General features: G+C 44.0%; 1 protein-coding gene across 3 annotated transcripts in view; it reads right to left on the bottom strand.

Annotated features, from left to right (window-relative positions):
- The window catches only part of COP1 (COP1 E3 ubiquitin ligase), a 127,214-nt gene that overhangs the window by 35,806 nt on the left and 76,617 nt on the right, over positions 1-14,791 (bottom strand). For all 3 annotated transcript variants that reach the window (XM_030455512.1, XM_030455513.1, XM_030455514.1), the window contains 2 exons: positions 4,041-4,158; positions 134-258 (listed from right to left, as the gene is read on the bottom strand). In XM_030455512.1, coding sequence (XP_030311372.1) covers positions 134-258; positions 4,041-4,158 — 243 coding nt within the window. The remainder of the gene's footprint in view (positions 1-133; positions 259-4,040; positions 4,159-14,791) is intronic.

Genomic DNA, 14,791 nt, shown 5'->3' with positions numbered 1-14,791 from the left:
AATAGTCCTCTATTTGAAATAGCCCTCTACTAAAAAGCTCATGCAGCCTTGTGGCACAACAGCAAGTGTGCTTTGCATCTGGAGAGGGATCAGCTCTGTGGAGTCACATCAGCACCAGCAAGGCTCTACTCACCACAGGCAATGTAGTCTCCATTGGATGCCAGCCCCACAAAATTCTTCTCATTGATGTGACCCTTGAAGGAGCGTAAGCAGTGAGGTTTCCCTACGTTCCACAGCTTCAGCTGACTGTCTGTTGACCTGAAAACAACACCTAAAGTCACACTGTTGCCACGTTGCATTGCCTGCAATGCAGCTCCTCGACAGCCTCCTCGCTGTGTCAGTGCAGAAGTCTTAGTGCACTCCAGGAGATTTATCCCACTTCCAAATCATATGCAATTCAGCTTGACCTTGGAAAATTATGTTATTTCAGAAACCTGTCAAAATGCATTACATGTTTGAATAAAAAACTTCCTTCAAGTTATTGCTCTCCCTTTCTCCTATCAGTTACAGAGTCGCCCACTGAACTGCGCAGCCTCTGGGACATCAGTACCTCCTCCAGATCCAGGACACACTGAATACATTTTATTTTTTTTTAACCTTTACACCATAGACAAAATCTTTTCCCTTCTCCAGGCTGACTACACCTCTCATTCATGCCTTTATAGGACTAGAGTGGGAAGCAGCCTCTGCCCTCTCCAGCATCCCTCAAAGTATGGTTTCCTTTTCCTGCCAAATACTGAGCAGCAGCTTATAAAACCTACAGGGGCTCAGAGTTGCTGTTAGCATAAAATTCATGTGGTTTGCCTGGTGTAATTGTCATCACAGATCTCAAACTCCCACTTTTTTCACCCTGGCCACTAAGCTAAACATTACTATTAAAAATATACAAACTTTGTTGGGCTCAAAACTTATGTTTTCCACTGTTCTTCCACGTGTAAACATGCTTTCAAAGTGTTTTTCTATTTACTGTGAACAAATATTTCCCCTTTAGCACAAAAAAAAGGAGATGGAAGTAGTCTCCTCTGCTCAACTGGACTAGGAAGATCCCAGATTTCGGGGAGATAAAGGATTAATTTCTTCTCCCCAAACTGTGCCCCTCTCACTTCCCAGGCAATTCTCTGGCAATCTCCAGACTCTGATACTCTGGCACTCACTGATTTAGGGGGATAAGCTCCAGTGTAGGTAAAGAGAAACTGCTGCAAGGGGACTGAAGTCCTGTGAGGCAGTTCTTGAGGAACTGGGTAGTGCTGTTCACACCTTAAATTTAAGAGACTGGAAGCAGGACTTGTCAGCCTCCTGGGTGGGAGGAAAGGGAGGTAGGAAAAACACCTCCCCATCTCCCCTTAACAAGTCAGCATTGCTGGTTTTTGAATATTGAGATGAAGGGAAAAAAACCCAAAAACAAACCACCACCAATATCCATATCAAATACTACCAATGATGTAGTGCAGCCTTGCACCAATGTCACATTTACCTAAAAATAATATCACAACAGAGGCAGGATGCACCTCGTGCTGTACTGCAAAATCCTTATCTCAGCCCCCAGTGACAGCTGGAATGACAAAAGAGTGACAAGGGAGCTGCAGCAAGATTTGTTTGTCATTTGTAATAATAGTATAAGGTCAGATCAGAACCAAGGTATGAACTTTATCTATAATACTATGGCTTCAGTGGGAGTGCACCTCATCCCATGCCTTGAACAGAGGGGCCCTAAAACACTATTCAGCTTCTCCACCTGATGTTTATTCCCCATCCATCCATCCCTTCCTTACACTGCTGCTCAAGCTGCCTTCCCTTCTCTTGTCCTTATTGTCACAGTAGCAGCACAGCTCATAAAAAGGATAAAAAGGTACATACCACTGCTTTTTTTTGGCCCCCAAGTACAGGGAGGTGTCTCCTGTGCTATTAGGGCAGCCACATTTTCAAAAATGCTGCTTTGAAAAGCTTCAGAGTTGCCTGGAAACAAAACTTTTCTGAAGACAGGGTAAAGCAGCAAGAGCCTAATCCCTGCTCTACAAGCTGTCAAATTCCTGTGACAGCTCCTGCTATTAGCTAGCCCATCAAGAAGACCTCATATGTGCAGGCACTTAACCTCTATATTTTAATAGCATACATTCTAGATGTCTTCATTAAAATAAAAACACTTAAAGTCTATTATTAATTAAATGCTTCTACTCTTAACAAATTCCCATCAATTCTAGCCATGTCTGCATTGCTTAGGATAAGGACACCATAAAAGGAGGATGTTATTCACCACTGGACTGCAAAGGAGAGAAGAAGGCCATTGATTCTACTGCTGTTACACTGCTCTTCTGTTTTCATACCCTCTCCAAAAAAATGTAATGGCTGCATTGCTGTTAAATCCCTCTCTCTGTAAATCAGCACTGTAATCAACGTGTTGTGCTAAATACCAGGCAGTTCTGAACACCCTTGGGGTCAAAACCTAACTCTTACAAGGCAAAGGAAATCAATTCAATCTATAAAACAGCTTTAGTGAGAATCCTAGAGAATTTGAATATACATATCATTTTTTCTTAAAAGAAAACTGAGCTTGATTTTTGGGAATCACTACTGCTGTCTCCTTTTGTCAGTTTGCATAAGGCAGACACGAAAAATAATCTAGTCTCCTACATGTCTTTCTATTTATTCCAGAAAAAGCAGCATGAAACCCTCCAGTTAGTCCTTTCCCCCTGTTGAAGCCTGTCCCAGTCTGACAGCTCCATCAGTATTCCTCCCAGGACTGTGGGATAAGTTTTCTCACATGGTTGGATCAAACAGGGCAGAGATATTCTCTCCTGAAAGATCCCATGGATGATGCTCCACTTGATCACAGCTGTAAAACTTTCCCAGCTTCCTCCTGCTTCTATTAAACACTTGCTTCTTACCCAGATTTAGTTCATAGTATTAAGTTGCTCTGCATTCTAGGTATGAATTTGCATCCTTATAGAGACTTAAATTGCTAATGGAAATAAGAAAAGAGAAGCTGATTAAATATCAACAGTACTGGATGTCACCAGGGAATCTTCCATCATGCAGCTCAGAGTAACTTGCTAGCAGCCTGAAAAACACCTTAAAATGTTCTGATTTGGCTCTAAACGTTTCTAAAGCAAACTATGTGAAACCACAGGACAGAACCAAGCTGGATAACCACTGATGGAGTTCAAGGCAGCAGGCACACTTTCTGGGATGAGATCTACCCTGTGATCCACCCCTGCTGCCCTCAGACATTATACACAAGCTTTTTGAGACCAAAGCTTCTCCTGCAGCCCCACCAAGGTTGCTTGCATATTCCTCTCCATGTAAGAGAGGCTGAATCTCTGGCTTGCTGAAGCAGCTCATAGCCAGTTATGCAAACCTTTCACTAGGTGATCTGACATGCTCATTCCCACAGAACTGAAACCCTACCTAGAACTGAGGCAGCTACAAACTGGCTTTGGGTCAGACACATCTGGCCACTTAATTGAACAGAAGCTGTACAATATTATCCTCCAGTTTATCCATAGCAGATCATATGGCCCACCCTGACTGAAAAGCTATTTTCTAACCTGAGTATATAATCCTAGGGAGGGTCTTCAAAAAAAAAACCAGATTAATAAATTATCAGAGGACAGATCAGTCAGTCCTACTTGAGTTGTTTCAGGTTGTGGACACTCAGCTGCATCATTTGACAAGCAGCTCATCAGCCATCTTATACCAGAGATTACTGTGCTCAGACATCTGTTGCCAGCCTTATCTACAGGAGCATCCTCAGCACTTTGTAAAAGGGAAGTTCACCTCCAGCTTCCCACAGTTGAGAGCTCGTGCTTAGGAGCTGCACCCACTTATCTGCAGATTCCTCTCTGTGAGAAAGAGCAAAGCCAAGCGACACCAGGAATTAATTTCTATTTTTGTCTTAGGAAAAGAAGCAATTATCAGCTTTCCAAAAGCACAGCAGCCAGCCCGTGCGCTCACCCACGCAGGTGAACTTGTGTGATGACCCTGAAGATCACCAGAAGGCAAAGGCTGCCAAGTTTTCAGCCCAGATAAAAGGCAGTACTTACGCAGAGACGATTTCTTCCCCGCTCACAAACTTCGCGTAGGAGACCGCCTTGCGGTGCCCTTTGAACACCATGATTGGCTGCTTAGTGTTGCGGAGATCGTAGTAGTGAACACAGTGATCTGGGGAGGAGAAAAGAGCAGGGGCAAAATTTAATTAGTTGGGAAGGATGTGCAGGACCTCTAATAGCTCATGAGAATAAGAACGTTGCCTACAGCTTCCACATCTCTTTGCCCCTGTACTCAGCCCTGGTGAGGCCACACCTCAAGTAATCTGTCCAATTCTGGGCCCCTCAGTTCAGGAAGGAGATTGAGGTCCTGGAGCAGGTCCAAAGGAGGCAACTGGGCTGGTGAAGGGACTTGAGCACAAGTCCTATGAGGAGAGGCTGAGGGAGCTGGGGGGTGTTCAGCCTAAAGAAGAGGAGGCTCAGGGGAGACCTCATCACTCTCTACAACTCCCTGAAAGGAGGTTGGAGCCAGGGGGGAGTTGGGCTCTTTTCCCAGGCAACTCTCAGCAAGACAAGAGGGCAGGGTCTCAAGTTGTGCCAGGGGAAATTTAGGTTGGATATTAGAAAGAATTTCTTTACTGAGAGAGTGATCAGACATTGGAATGGGCTGCCCAGGGAAGTAGTGGATTCTCCGTGTCTGGAGATATTTCAAAAGAGACTGGATGTGGCACTCAGTGCCATGGTCTAGCAACCGCAACGGTGGTTCAAGGGTTGGACTTGATGATCTCTGAGGTCCCTTCCAACCCAGCCAATTCTATGATTCTGTGATTCTATGATCTTGCTTTAAAGCTCCTCACAAACACCCTGCACAACGGTGAAGGAATTTTTATGCAGGTGTCTTAAAAGAGCCCCAAAATTCAGTCCCTAAAGCTCCAAGCAGCATTTCAAGGAGTCAGTGAAGGGAAAAGGTCCATCTGTGTTGTGTGCACATACATGTGTCCTCCTGCAATCCCCACGTGGCTCCTGTGCAAGCCAGCAGCTAAAAGGACTCTTGGTTCTCCTGCCTGGCCACTGTATTTCTAGTGCCCTGCACCCCCTCTTCATTCCTCAACCTGTCCCCTCTTGAAGAACCCTAGGCATAAAACTCAGTCTGTTTGCTACTTAAATGAGATCATGGAAAATAAGGATTATATTTCTCATCCTCACCCTAAATGGACAACCTCCATACTTTTGTATTTTTGCTTCTCTCCTTTGATTGTATTACCAAGAGAGATTAACATTCCTGGTAATCAGATAAAAACCTAAATTCCAGTTCCTCTTAAGATTTAATTCACAGATGTGCTGCAATACCACAATCATATAAAAGGGATTGCAAGAAAATTAACAACAAGTACAATTTTCTGCACAACTAAGTGTCAATTCCCAAGAAAAGAGAAAAATAAGAACAGAAAACCCCCCAAGATCCAAGCCCTAAATGCTCCCAGTGCTCCTTCCAGCTCAACAAGGTTAATAAGCTTGTCCCTTCCTGACTTTCAGCCTTTGATGTTGAATGCCATTTAATTATCCCTTGCTATTCTGGAAGGGCAGGGAGGGAAGGGCACAAACATGCAAGGAAACTGAGCTGGATGCCTTTATCACTAAGCAACTTGCAATCCCCAGATGTCCATTGAAAACAGCTCTGACCCTCTTCCCACTGCACCAACACCCCCCCAGTGGAAGTTTATTGCCAAGATTACATAGCAATTAATTTAAATGCCAATAGCACCACTTATTTTGGCACTTGCACAGCATTTCAAAGCAGGGCTCTCAGCCATACAAACACTCGACTGTCTCAAAATCCCATGTGGTTTGAGAGATAACTGGATTTATAGCACTCAGGCTACAGCAACCCCAACCAGACTGGCAAGAGTCCTTCTCTCCTGTGTCATCAGGCTCATTGGTGGCCATGGCAGGCTGGGGGCTGTGTCAGAAACACCTTCACTTAAAAAGGCAAATAGACAGCAAGCCACCTTCCTCTAATTGCTTCCAGCATCTTGCTCTCTGCCTGAGATGAGATCAGAGAGTTCTCCAGGAAGAGGTTTTGAGCTCTCTCCCTCCTTGCCATGTGAAAACGTGCAGCCAGACCAAGTTTTCTTATCATAGAATCATAGAATCATAGAATCCTAGGGGTTGGAAGGGACCTCGAAAGATCATCTAGTCCAACCCCCCCTGCCAGAGCAGGGCCACCTAGAGTACATCGCGCAGGAACGTGTCCAAGCGGGTTTTGAATGTCTCCAGTGAAGGAGACTCCACAACCTCCCTGGGCAGCCTGTTCCAGGGCTCTGTCACCCTTACAGTAAAAAAATTTTTTCGAATATTCAACTTGAACCTCCTATGCTCCAATTTACACCCATTACCCCTTGTCCTATCACTGGTAATCACTGAGAAAAGCCTAACTCCATCTCCCTGACACTCGCTCCTTACATATTTGAAAACATTGATGAGGTCACCCCTCAGTCTCCTTTTCTCCAAACTAAAGAGACCCAGCTCCCTCAGCCTTTCCTCATAAGGGAGATGTTCCACTCCCTTAATCATCTTCGTAGCTCTGCGCTGGACTCTTTCAAGCACTTCCCTGTCCTTCTTGAACTGAGGGGCCCAGAACTGGACACAATACTCCAGGTGTGGCCTCACCAATGCAGAATAGAGGGGGAGGAGAACCTCTCTTGACCTACTAACCACACCCTTCCTAATGCACCCCAGGATGCCATTGGCCTTCTTGGCCACAAGGGCACATTGCTGGCTCATGGTCATCCTCTTGTCTACCAGGACCCCCAGGTCTCTTTCACCTACACTGCTCTCCAGCAGGTCAGCCCCCAACCTATACTGGGACATCGTGTTGTTCTTCCCCAAATGCAAAACTCTACACTTCCCCTTGTTGAACTTCATCATGTTTCTCTCTGCCCAACTCTCTAGCCTGTCTAAGTCTCTCTGAATGGCCGCACGGCCTTCCGGTGTGTCAGCCACTCCTCCCAGCTTAGTGTCATCAGCAAACTTGCTGAGGGTACACTCTATACCCTCATCCAAGTCGTTGATGAAGATATTGAACAACACTGGTCCCAGTACCGACCCCTGAGGGACTCCACTAGTCACACACCTCCAACCAGATTCTGCCCCATTGACTACAACTCTCTGACTCCTTCCTTTCAACCAGTTCCTGATCCACCTCACTACCTGATCACCAAACCCCACACTTGGTCAACTTATCTACAAGGATGCTGTGAGAGACGGTGTCAAATGCTTTACTGAAATCAAGATAAACCACATCTACCGCTCTTCCATCATCTATCCACCTAGTAATTTCCTCATAGAAGGCTATGAGGTTAGTCAAACATGATTACCCTTGATAAAACCATGCTGACTGCTCTTGATGACCCCCATGTCCTTGATATGCCTGGAGATAGCGACAAGAACAAGTTGTTCCATCACCTTTCCAGGGATGGAGGTGAGGCTGACCGGTCTATAGTTACCCGGGTCCTCCTTTTTGCCCTTTTTGTAGACTGGAGTGACATTTGCTATTCTCCAGTCCTCAGGCACCTCTCCTGTTACCCATGACTTACTGAAGATGATGGAGAGTGGCCTAGCAATGACCTCCACCAGTTCCCTCAGCACCCTTGGATGCATTCCATCTGGACCCATCGACTTATGGATGTCCAGATTACTCAGCTGATCCCTAACCCAATCCTCATCTACTATGTCAAGCTCCTCATCTATCTCGACTACTTCTGGGGCTAAATGAATCTGGGGCTCATGCGGAAACCCTGCAGGAGTAAAGACAGAGGCAAAGAAGGTGTTCAGCACCTCTGCCTTCTTTATATCCTCTGTCACCAGGGCTCCCATCTCATCCCTTAGTGGGCCAATATTGCCTCTAGTGTTAGTTTTACTAGCTATGTATTTGAAAAAGCCCTTTCTATTATCCTTAACCTGACTTGCAAGGTTAAGTTCCAAGGAGGCCTTAGCTTTCCGAATTGCCTCCCTACATCCTCTGACGACAGTCCTGTATTCCTCCCAAGTGACCAGCCCCCCTTCCATGATCTGTAGGTTTTTCCTTTTCCACTTAAGTTTTCCCAGCAGTTCCTTTTTTAACCATGCAGGCCTCCTAGCTCCCTTACTGGATTTCCTAACCATAGGGATGCTCTGATCCTGTGCTTGCAGATAGTGGTCTTTGAATATTGACCAGCTATCTTGAGCCCCTTTATCTTCTAACACCCTGTCCCATGGGATTTCTCTTAACAGTTGATTGAGGAGGCCAAAGTTTGCCCTGCGGAAGTCCAGGGTTCTGGTCCTACTGGGCATTCTGGTCCTTCCACACAGGATCCTGAACTCAACCATCTCATGATCACTGCAGCCAAGGCTGCCATTGACCACCACTGCTTCAACAAGGCCCTCCTTGTTGGTTAGTACAAGATCCAGCAGCGCTCCTCTTCTAGTCGGCTTGTCCACCATTTGCATTAAGAAGTTATCGTCAATGCACTGGAGGAACCTCTTAGACTGTGAAAGGCTGGCTGTGTGAGTCAACCAGCAGATATCAGGGTAGTTAAAATCACCCATGAGGACTAGGGATTGAAGTTGTGAGGCTACTTTCAGCTGCCTGTAGAAGGCCTCATCAACTTTCTCGCCTTGATCAGGAGGTCTGTAGTAGACCCCCACAACTGTATCACCCACACCAGCCTGCCCCTTAATTCTTACCCACAAACTTTCAACTTGCCCCTCATCAGCCCCTGCACAAAACTCAGCACATTCTAGTTGCTCCCTCACATAAAGAGCAACTCCACCACCTCGCTTCCCTACCCTATCTTTCCGAAAAAGCACATAACCATCCATGGCCACATTCCAGTCGTGTGACCTATCCCACCATGTCTCTGTTATCGCTACCAGATCATAACCCTTAGCCCGTACACAGACCTCTAACTCTTCTTGCTTGTTCCCCATGCTGCGTGCATTAGCATACAGACATTTCAGGAAACAAGCAGAGCACACTGGTGGGACTAAATCCTCCCTAGACCACCTGCCTTCGGACACTGGTTCATTCTTGTGTTTGTCCCTAACAGACCCAGTTTTCTCCCCTTCCCCCTTCACATCTAGTTTAAAGCCCTCTCAATGAGCCCTGCTAAGTCCTGCCCCAAAAGCCTCTTCCCCCTCTGGGACAGGTGCATCCCACCTGCCACCACCAGGCCAGGTGTCTCATACAGCATTCCATGATCAAAAAAACCAAAACCCTGTCTTTGGCACCAGTCTCTTAGCCACTCATTGACCTGTAAACTCTTCCTATATACCTCCCCACCCATTCTTACAGGAGGGATGGAGGCAAACACTACTTGCGCTCCAGATCCCCTAACTAGCCGTCCCAGGGCCCTGAAGTCCCTTTTCATTGTCCTTACATTTCCTGAGATAATTTCATCACTGCCAACCTGAAAAATCAGCAGTGGATTCACCACTTCCACTGAATTGTTGCATTACCCACTGAGCTTAAACTATTGTACCCATCACTGCCAGCACTGAAATGCTCAGAAGCACTGGATCCCCAAGCACTTTTCCAAACTCCTGTTTATTCCACCTCTGAAATATTAACCCTCTGAGCAGCCAACACTTATCAACCAAAATCCTCCTGTGTCTTACCATTTGGGTATTTTATTTAGCTTTAGAACAAGATGAAGTTTCAACAGGGTTATCCAATAAAGCAGTTAATTTTCAAAGAGACTTAGAATTAAGTGTTCATCCCTCTCTAACAGGATTTTGGCCAGCCTGGTCCCTTCCACCTCCCTGAAAGGTTAAGCCAAAAAACTCTCTACACTTTCTCATCTGGCTGGCAGACCTGCTGCAGGAGCTAGGAAATAGTTAAAAAACAGTTGTTATTTTAATGAGCAGAATGATTCTAGCAAAGCTTTCGATTAGGAGACAGTGAATAAGCCTTTCAAACCTATTTTTGCTCAGTTTCAACTTCCTCTCCAACCAGCCTGTCATTAGGATACCTTCGGAACACCAGAATTTTATCCTTCAGAGGGTGGCAGGGAAAGGAATACCTGAGGATGGATGGATGAGCAATGAAGAGAGTGAAGGGCTGGAGCAGGAAAGACAAGTTCATTGGCAGAACTGAGGCACCAAGTCACATTCAACTTTTAAAGACTGCAATAAAAAGCTTGAAACCTGCTGGCATCTGGCCCCAGCACCACCTGTGCCTCTGGGCATCAGCAGGGCCATCAATCACTGTCTGCTGTGATCACACCAAGTCTGAGGGAATGGGCAAGGCCAGTGGGTTCTAAAATTAGCCACTTAATTATGAATTATTTCAGCAGCTCAAGTGTTGGTGCCCAATTGAGTTTTGGTCTTTTTTTTTAAAAATTCAATTGGAGCAGCTATTTTTAAGTAGATGTATGAAGACCAATGCTCACTGCATTAATTAAAATCAGAACAGGTGGTCACGTTTTACAATTAAAGAGATACTCTCTCTTGGAGGCCATATGGACCTTTGCAAAAACATGCTAAAAATGCCATCTGCTGAGGAAGCAGAGAGCCCAAATATGCAGCTAAATGGGAAAAATACAACTCCTGGGCAGCCTGGTGGAGCTTAAGAGCCTGAAATTGTCCATTGACAGCATCCCTGACACACCAGCAAGTGTGAGCCAAGGTGGTAGAGTGCTCTGGATAGCTAAGAAAATGAGTTAGTCCTAAGAAGCAGCTTAAAGTAAGGGAAAAAGTAGGCACAGAGAGGACTCAAATGCTTCCTGACCTCTCCAAGAGGCAGTAAGCTCATCCAGCATCCATGGAAAGACCATAAAACATACTCCATCCCTACTCAGTGATGTATAGGGGTATTTGCTTCTTGTTTTGCTCCTCAAACATGGGTATTAAAATAATGATTTGGCATTTCCCCCCCAGCTTTACACACCACCAAGAAAATTCAGAGCAATTTCAACTTGGAATTAAAATATCATGCCTAACCCTTGGGCAGCTTACTGCTTTATTTTTTTCTTCTGCATCCAAGCTTAATTGAAATATGAGAGTGGGAAAGAACATGTATAGATACCACAACAAATTAAACACTCTGAAACAATTCTTGTCTAGCTCAATGTCACTGCAGAAGCTCAGCATGACAGAATTCTTTCTGCTGCTGTACCTTCTGAATTCAAATGCTTGCTGGCAGGCTGTGTTTTATTACATATACTTTATTTTTTTAAAAAAAGTGATCTCAGAAGACAAAAAGGGCAAGCTAAGCTCTGCCACTGCTGCTGAGAGGTCCCTGAGCACAAGGCTGAGTTTTTAAATAGTGCTTTCCCAGAGCTGCTTACTTGCCTTAAGATGCTGCTGCTTTCACCTTAAAGCAGTCTCGTGACCACTCATCAAGAATTCAGACTTTACCAAACTCCTAATAGATCTCATCCTCAGGAAATATAACCCACATCAGCCAATGATGGCATCCCTTATTGCAGGGCAGCTCATCCAGTCACAAACCTCCAGCCAGCAGGAGCAGGACAAAAGGGAAGGATGGTTTTGTGATGTACCAGGTCAAATGCCCAGCACCTTCTTGATGTTGGTCCTTGGACATAGCTTGGAAAGGGGCAAAGGCAAACAGATGATGTGGTTAGAAAAATCTCAGGAAATCAGGTTAGAACTTGAAAAAAAAGAGATGGGAATTCTTAATGGAACCAGCAGCATCTTAGGTAGTAACAGAGCTGTTGAGAAAGATGGAATTGCTCTTAGATTATTTTTAGTTGTTTAAAAAAAAAAAAAAAAAGGTAAAGTCTCTTTTCACCAAAAGTGAATTTCCTTACACTTACATTTATCAAATTCACAAAACAGTTGTTACAAGCAGGCTTTATCCCCACATCACCTCTTGCAAAGCTTGTAAAACATACTGAGGAGCACCAAGACCAGAAGGAGTTTACAAGGGTTAGAAAAGAGCACTGAACAGCAGCAGTTTGTTTCACTGAGCACCAGGACATCCAGGGTAGCAACAAACACAACCCAAAAAGCAGTGATTTAACTCTCCAGGTACCCAGCAATTCACAGTAACATCCATCTCCCAGGTCATACACTGACAATGAACAGTAACAAGTCTACAGCACAAGCTAAACCACAGACCCCCCAAGGCTTTTTTTCAACCAAGAAGCATTTACTCTTAGCAGCTCCAAGTCAAGGACAGCAAAACAAAAATTTACCTGCAGTGCCAGAGTTTTATATTCACTGGATGTAATGACTATAAAGCCCTAAGAGCTGCACACAAAGGTTTTCTGGTTCTCCCCTGGAAAACACGATTGCTGGAGAATCAATGACCATTTTTCTTATTCCAATCATTTAGCAATGCATATTTCTCAACTGCAGAATATTAAGATTATTGATCCATTCAAAAACTAAGTAATTTGCTTTGCTCTCAGATTTTTCAGTGCTTAGAGACTTGAGGATATAAGTGGCACTCACTGCTACATCTCAAATAATTGCTGCACACAAGAAGATTCCCATATTCAAAAACAAAGTTGAAGGGTGGGTAGCTAGACATTAATGAAATGGTCTGCTGCAATTTTCTGTTATCAAAGCACATTTGGATCAAGACTTTCAGTGTTGAAAACAGGCACCCTGTGGATCAGTAGTAGGGATAAGAGACAATTTGTAGTTTGGAGGGTGTATTTAAATGATTTAATGAGATTTAAACTGAGTCAGAGCAAATTAGGTGCAAGATACCTCTGCTTACCTCCAATTAGGTTATTCTGAAGAAATCTAAACTACAACAAAATAAAAGGCCAGGAAAAAAAAGCCCACACAATATCCTTAGTCAAAAAGAAGGATGGAAGGCATGATTCTGGGGTGTTTTATTCCCTTCATATTCATTCCATAATTCCCTTTAATTGGTTAAAAAAATTCAGAAATCATAATTCAGTGGGTGAAGGGACCCCACATTGCTTGATAATTATTTCAGCTAACCCCTTTAATTGAATTATTTAAAGATCTATCTATAAAACCTCATCTTTCCCTTGCTTCTCCTCTGTACACCAAGTGTAAGCAACATTACAGAGTGCACAGAGCAGACAGAAAGAAGCCTTCAAAGCTACCTAGAATTGTATCCAGGCAACTTGTTTAGCAGGAAAACATAATCATATCTTTATGCCTTCAAGTGTCCACAGCCCAGCAGTTCAGACTGCAGCCTGTGTTTCAAGTGCTTCTGGATGACAGGAAGAAGTATAAGGTGGCATTGTCTTAAGTGGCAATGCCATAAAGGGAGAGCAAGCCACTTTAAATGAATTTTTGTGGAACATAGATAAGCAAGAGGTAGAACTTTAACATCAAGATGGATTAACTAACACCTCTTTCAGGCAGGCTTGGGGTGGTTTTTCACTGTAAAAAGGAAGCTTACATCCTCAGAGATAAAGCCCGTGGCTTGATGAAAAACAAAGCAGGAGGCTCACACAAAACCTCAGTTTTCACTGTTAAAAAAAAAAAATAAAATTCTTCTGTTGATGAGGAGAAAAAGGATAAAAAAAGACAACATCCTGATTTAAAAATAAACTCACAGCCCAGTAGTACACTGTACTACAGTACACTGTAGATGACTTGGCACATCAGGTGTCTCAGTCCTTATAAAAACTTGAATAAGGGCCAGGTACAGAAGTGCTGCTCTTTCTCAAAAAAACTGAGCAAATACAGGACAGCTGCTATCAGAACCAAAACCTTGGAGACAAAAATGCTTTAAAATAGATTTCCTTTAATTGGAGAGGAGACCTACAAAAGCCTCAGCACTGTCTTGACCTCAAAGCCACCTAACAAGCCACAGAGTTACTTTGAGACTAACTAAAGAGCTATTAATATGGACATGGAACCTCTCCAGGGGAACTCAGGTACCTGCATGCCAGGAATGAAACCTTCCCACAATGGCAGTGATACCATCAAAGCCTGGCCAAAAGACAACTCAGGATCTAATTATAAGGAAGCTCAAGCTGAAACTTAATCCTATGCAGAGTGAAGTTTGTTTGAAATCCATTTTTGCTCGAGGGCCTTGAAAGTCACAGAATAACCTAGGTTGTAAGAAACCTCTGGAATCCAGCCAGGTGGATTCTCCACTCAAAGAAGGGACAATTTCAAAGTTGGGTTCAACTTCCAGGTAAAGTAATTGTGTTCATGGGTCCTACTCACTCAAGCTCTGAGCACTTCCAAAGACAGGTACTCTATAAACTATTCCCTCATCTTACCTGACTTGAAAACTGCTCTTATGTCAAAGGATTGGGGAGAATTATTTCTTTAAATCCAAGTTTGCTTAAGCTTTTTGCTATTGCCATAAAGACATCAGCATTACAGCACTAATGTTTATGTTGTCTTTGGCTGCACAAGTTTCTGGATTTTCAGGTCTTATGGGTTTTGTCTACCTACTCCCATGTGATGGGGGTGGCACGTACAACCTTAGCTTTCCTTCAATTCATTTTTTTTCTTTTCTTGCTAATAAAAAGGAAAACGGAATTGCTGAAATTTATTTGGTGCCAAGAGAGTGTTATATCAAGGAACAGCATTTAAGAGATCTTTATGTGACTGATGTATTTCTGTTAAAAAGATTTAGGGTGGATGTTATCTCCCATATATCAGAGAGAGGCAGACTGGAGTGCAAACATCCAGAAGTGAGTCTTGCTCTGGAGAGAATGGGGACACAGGACAGGAATAATTCAGCTCAAGACAGGTCAACCTTCATGTAAGGATCCCAAAACAAAGCAAAACACAACCAGGAGTATTTTTCATTTTGGGTCTCTTCCAATGAGTATATGGAGAGGGAAAAAATGGCTCTTTATTAT

Source organism: Calypte anna, chromosome 8 (assembly GCF_003957555.1).
Source record: "Calypte anna isolate BGI_N300 chromosome 8, bCalAnn1_v1.p, whole genome shotgun sequence".
NCBI classification, from domain to species: Eukaryota; Metazoa; Chordata; class Aves; order Apodiformes; family Trochilidae; genus Calypte; species Calypte anna.
Note: the sequence above shows the minus strand (reverse complement) of the source record. Positions and strands in the feature narration are given on the sequence as shown.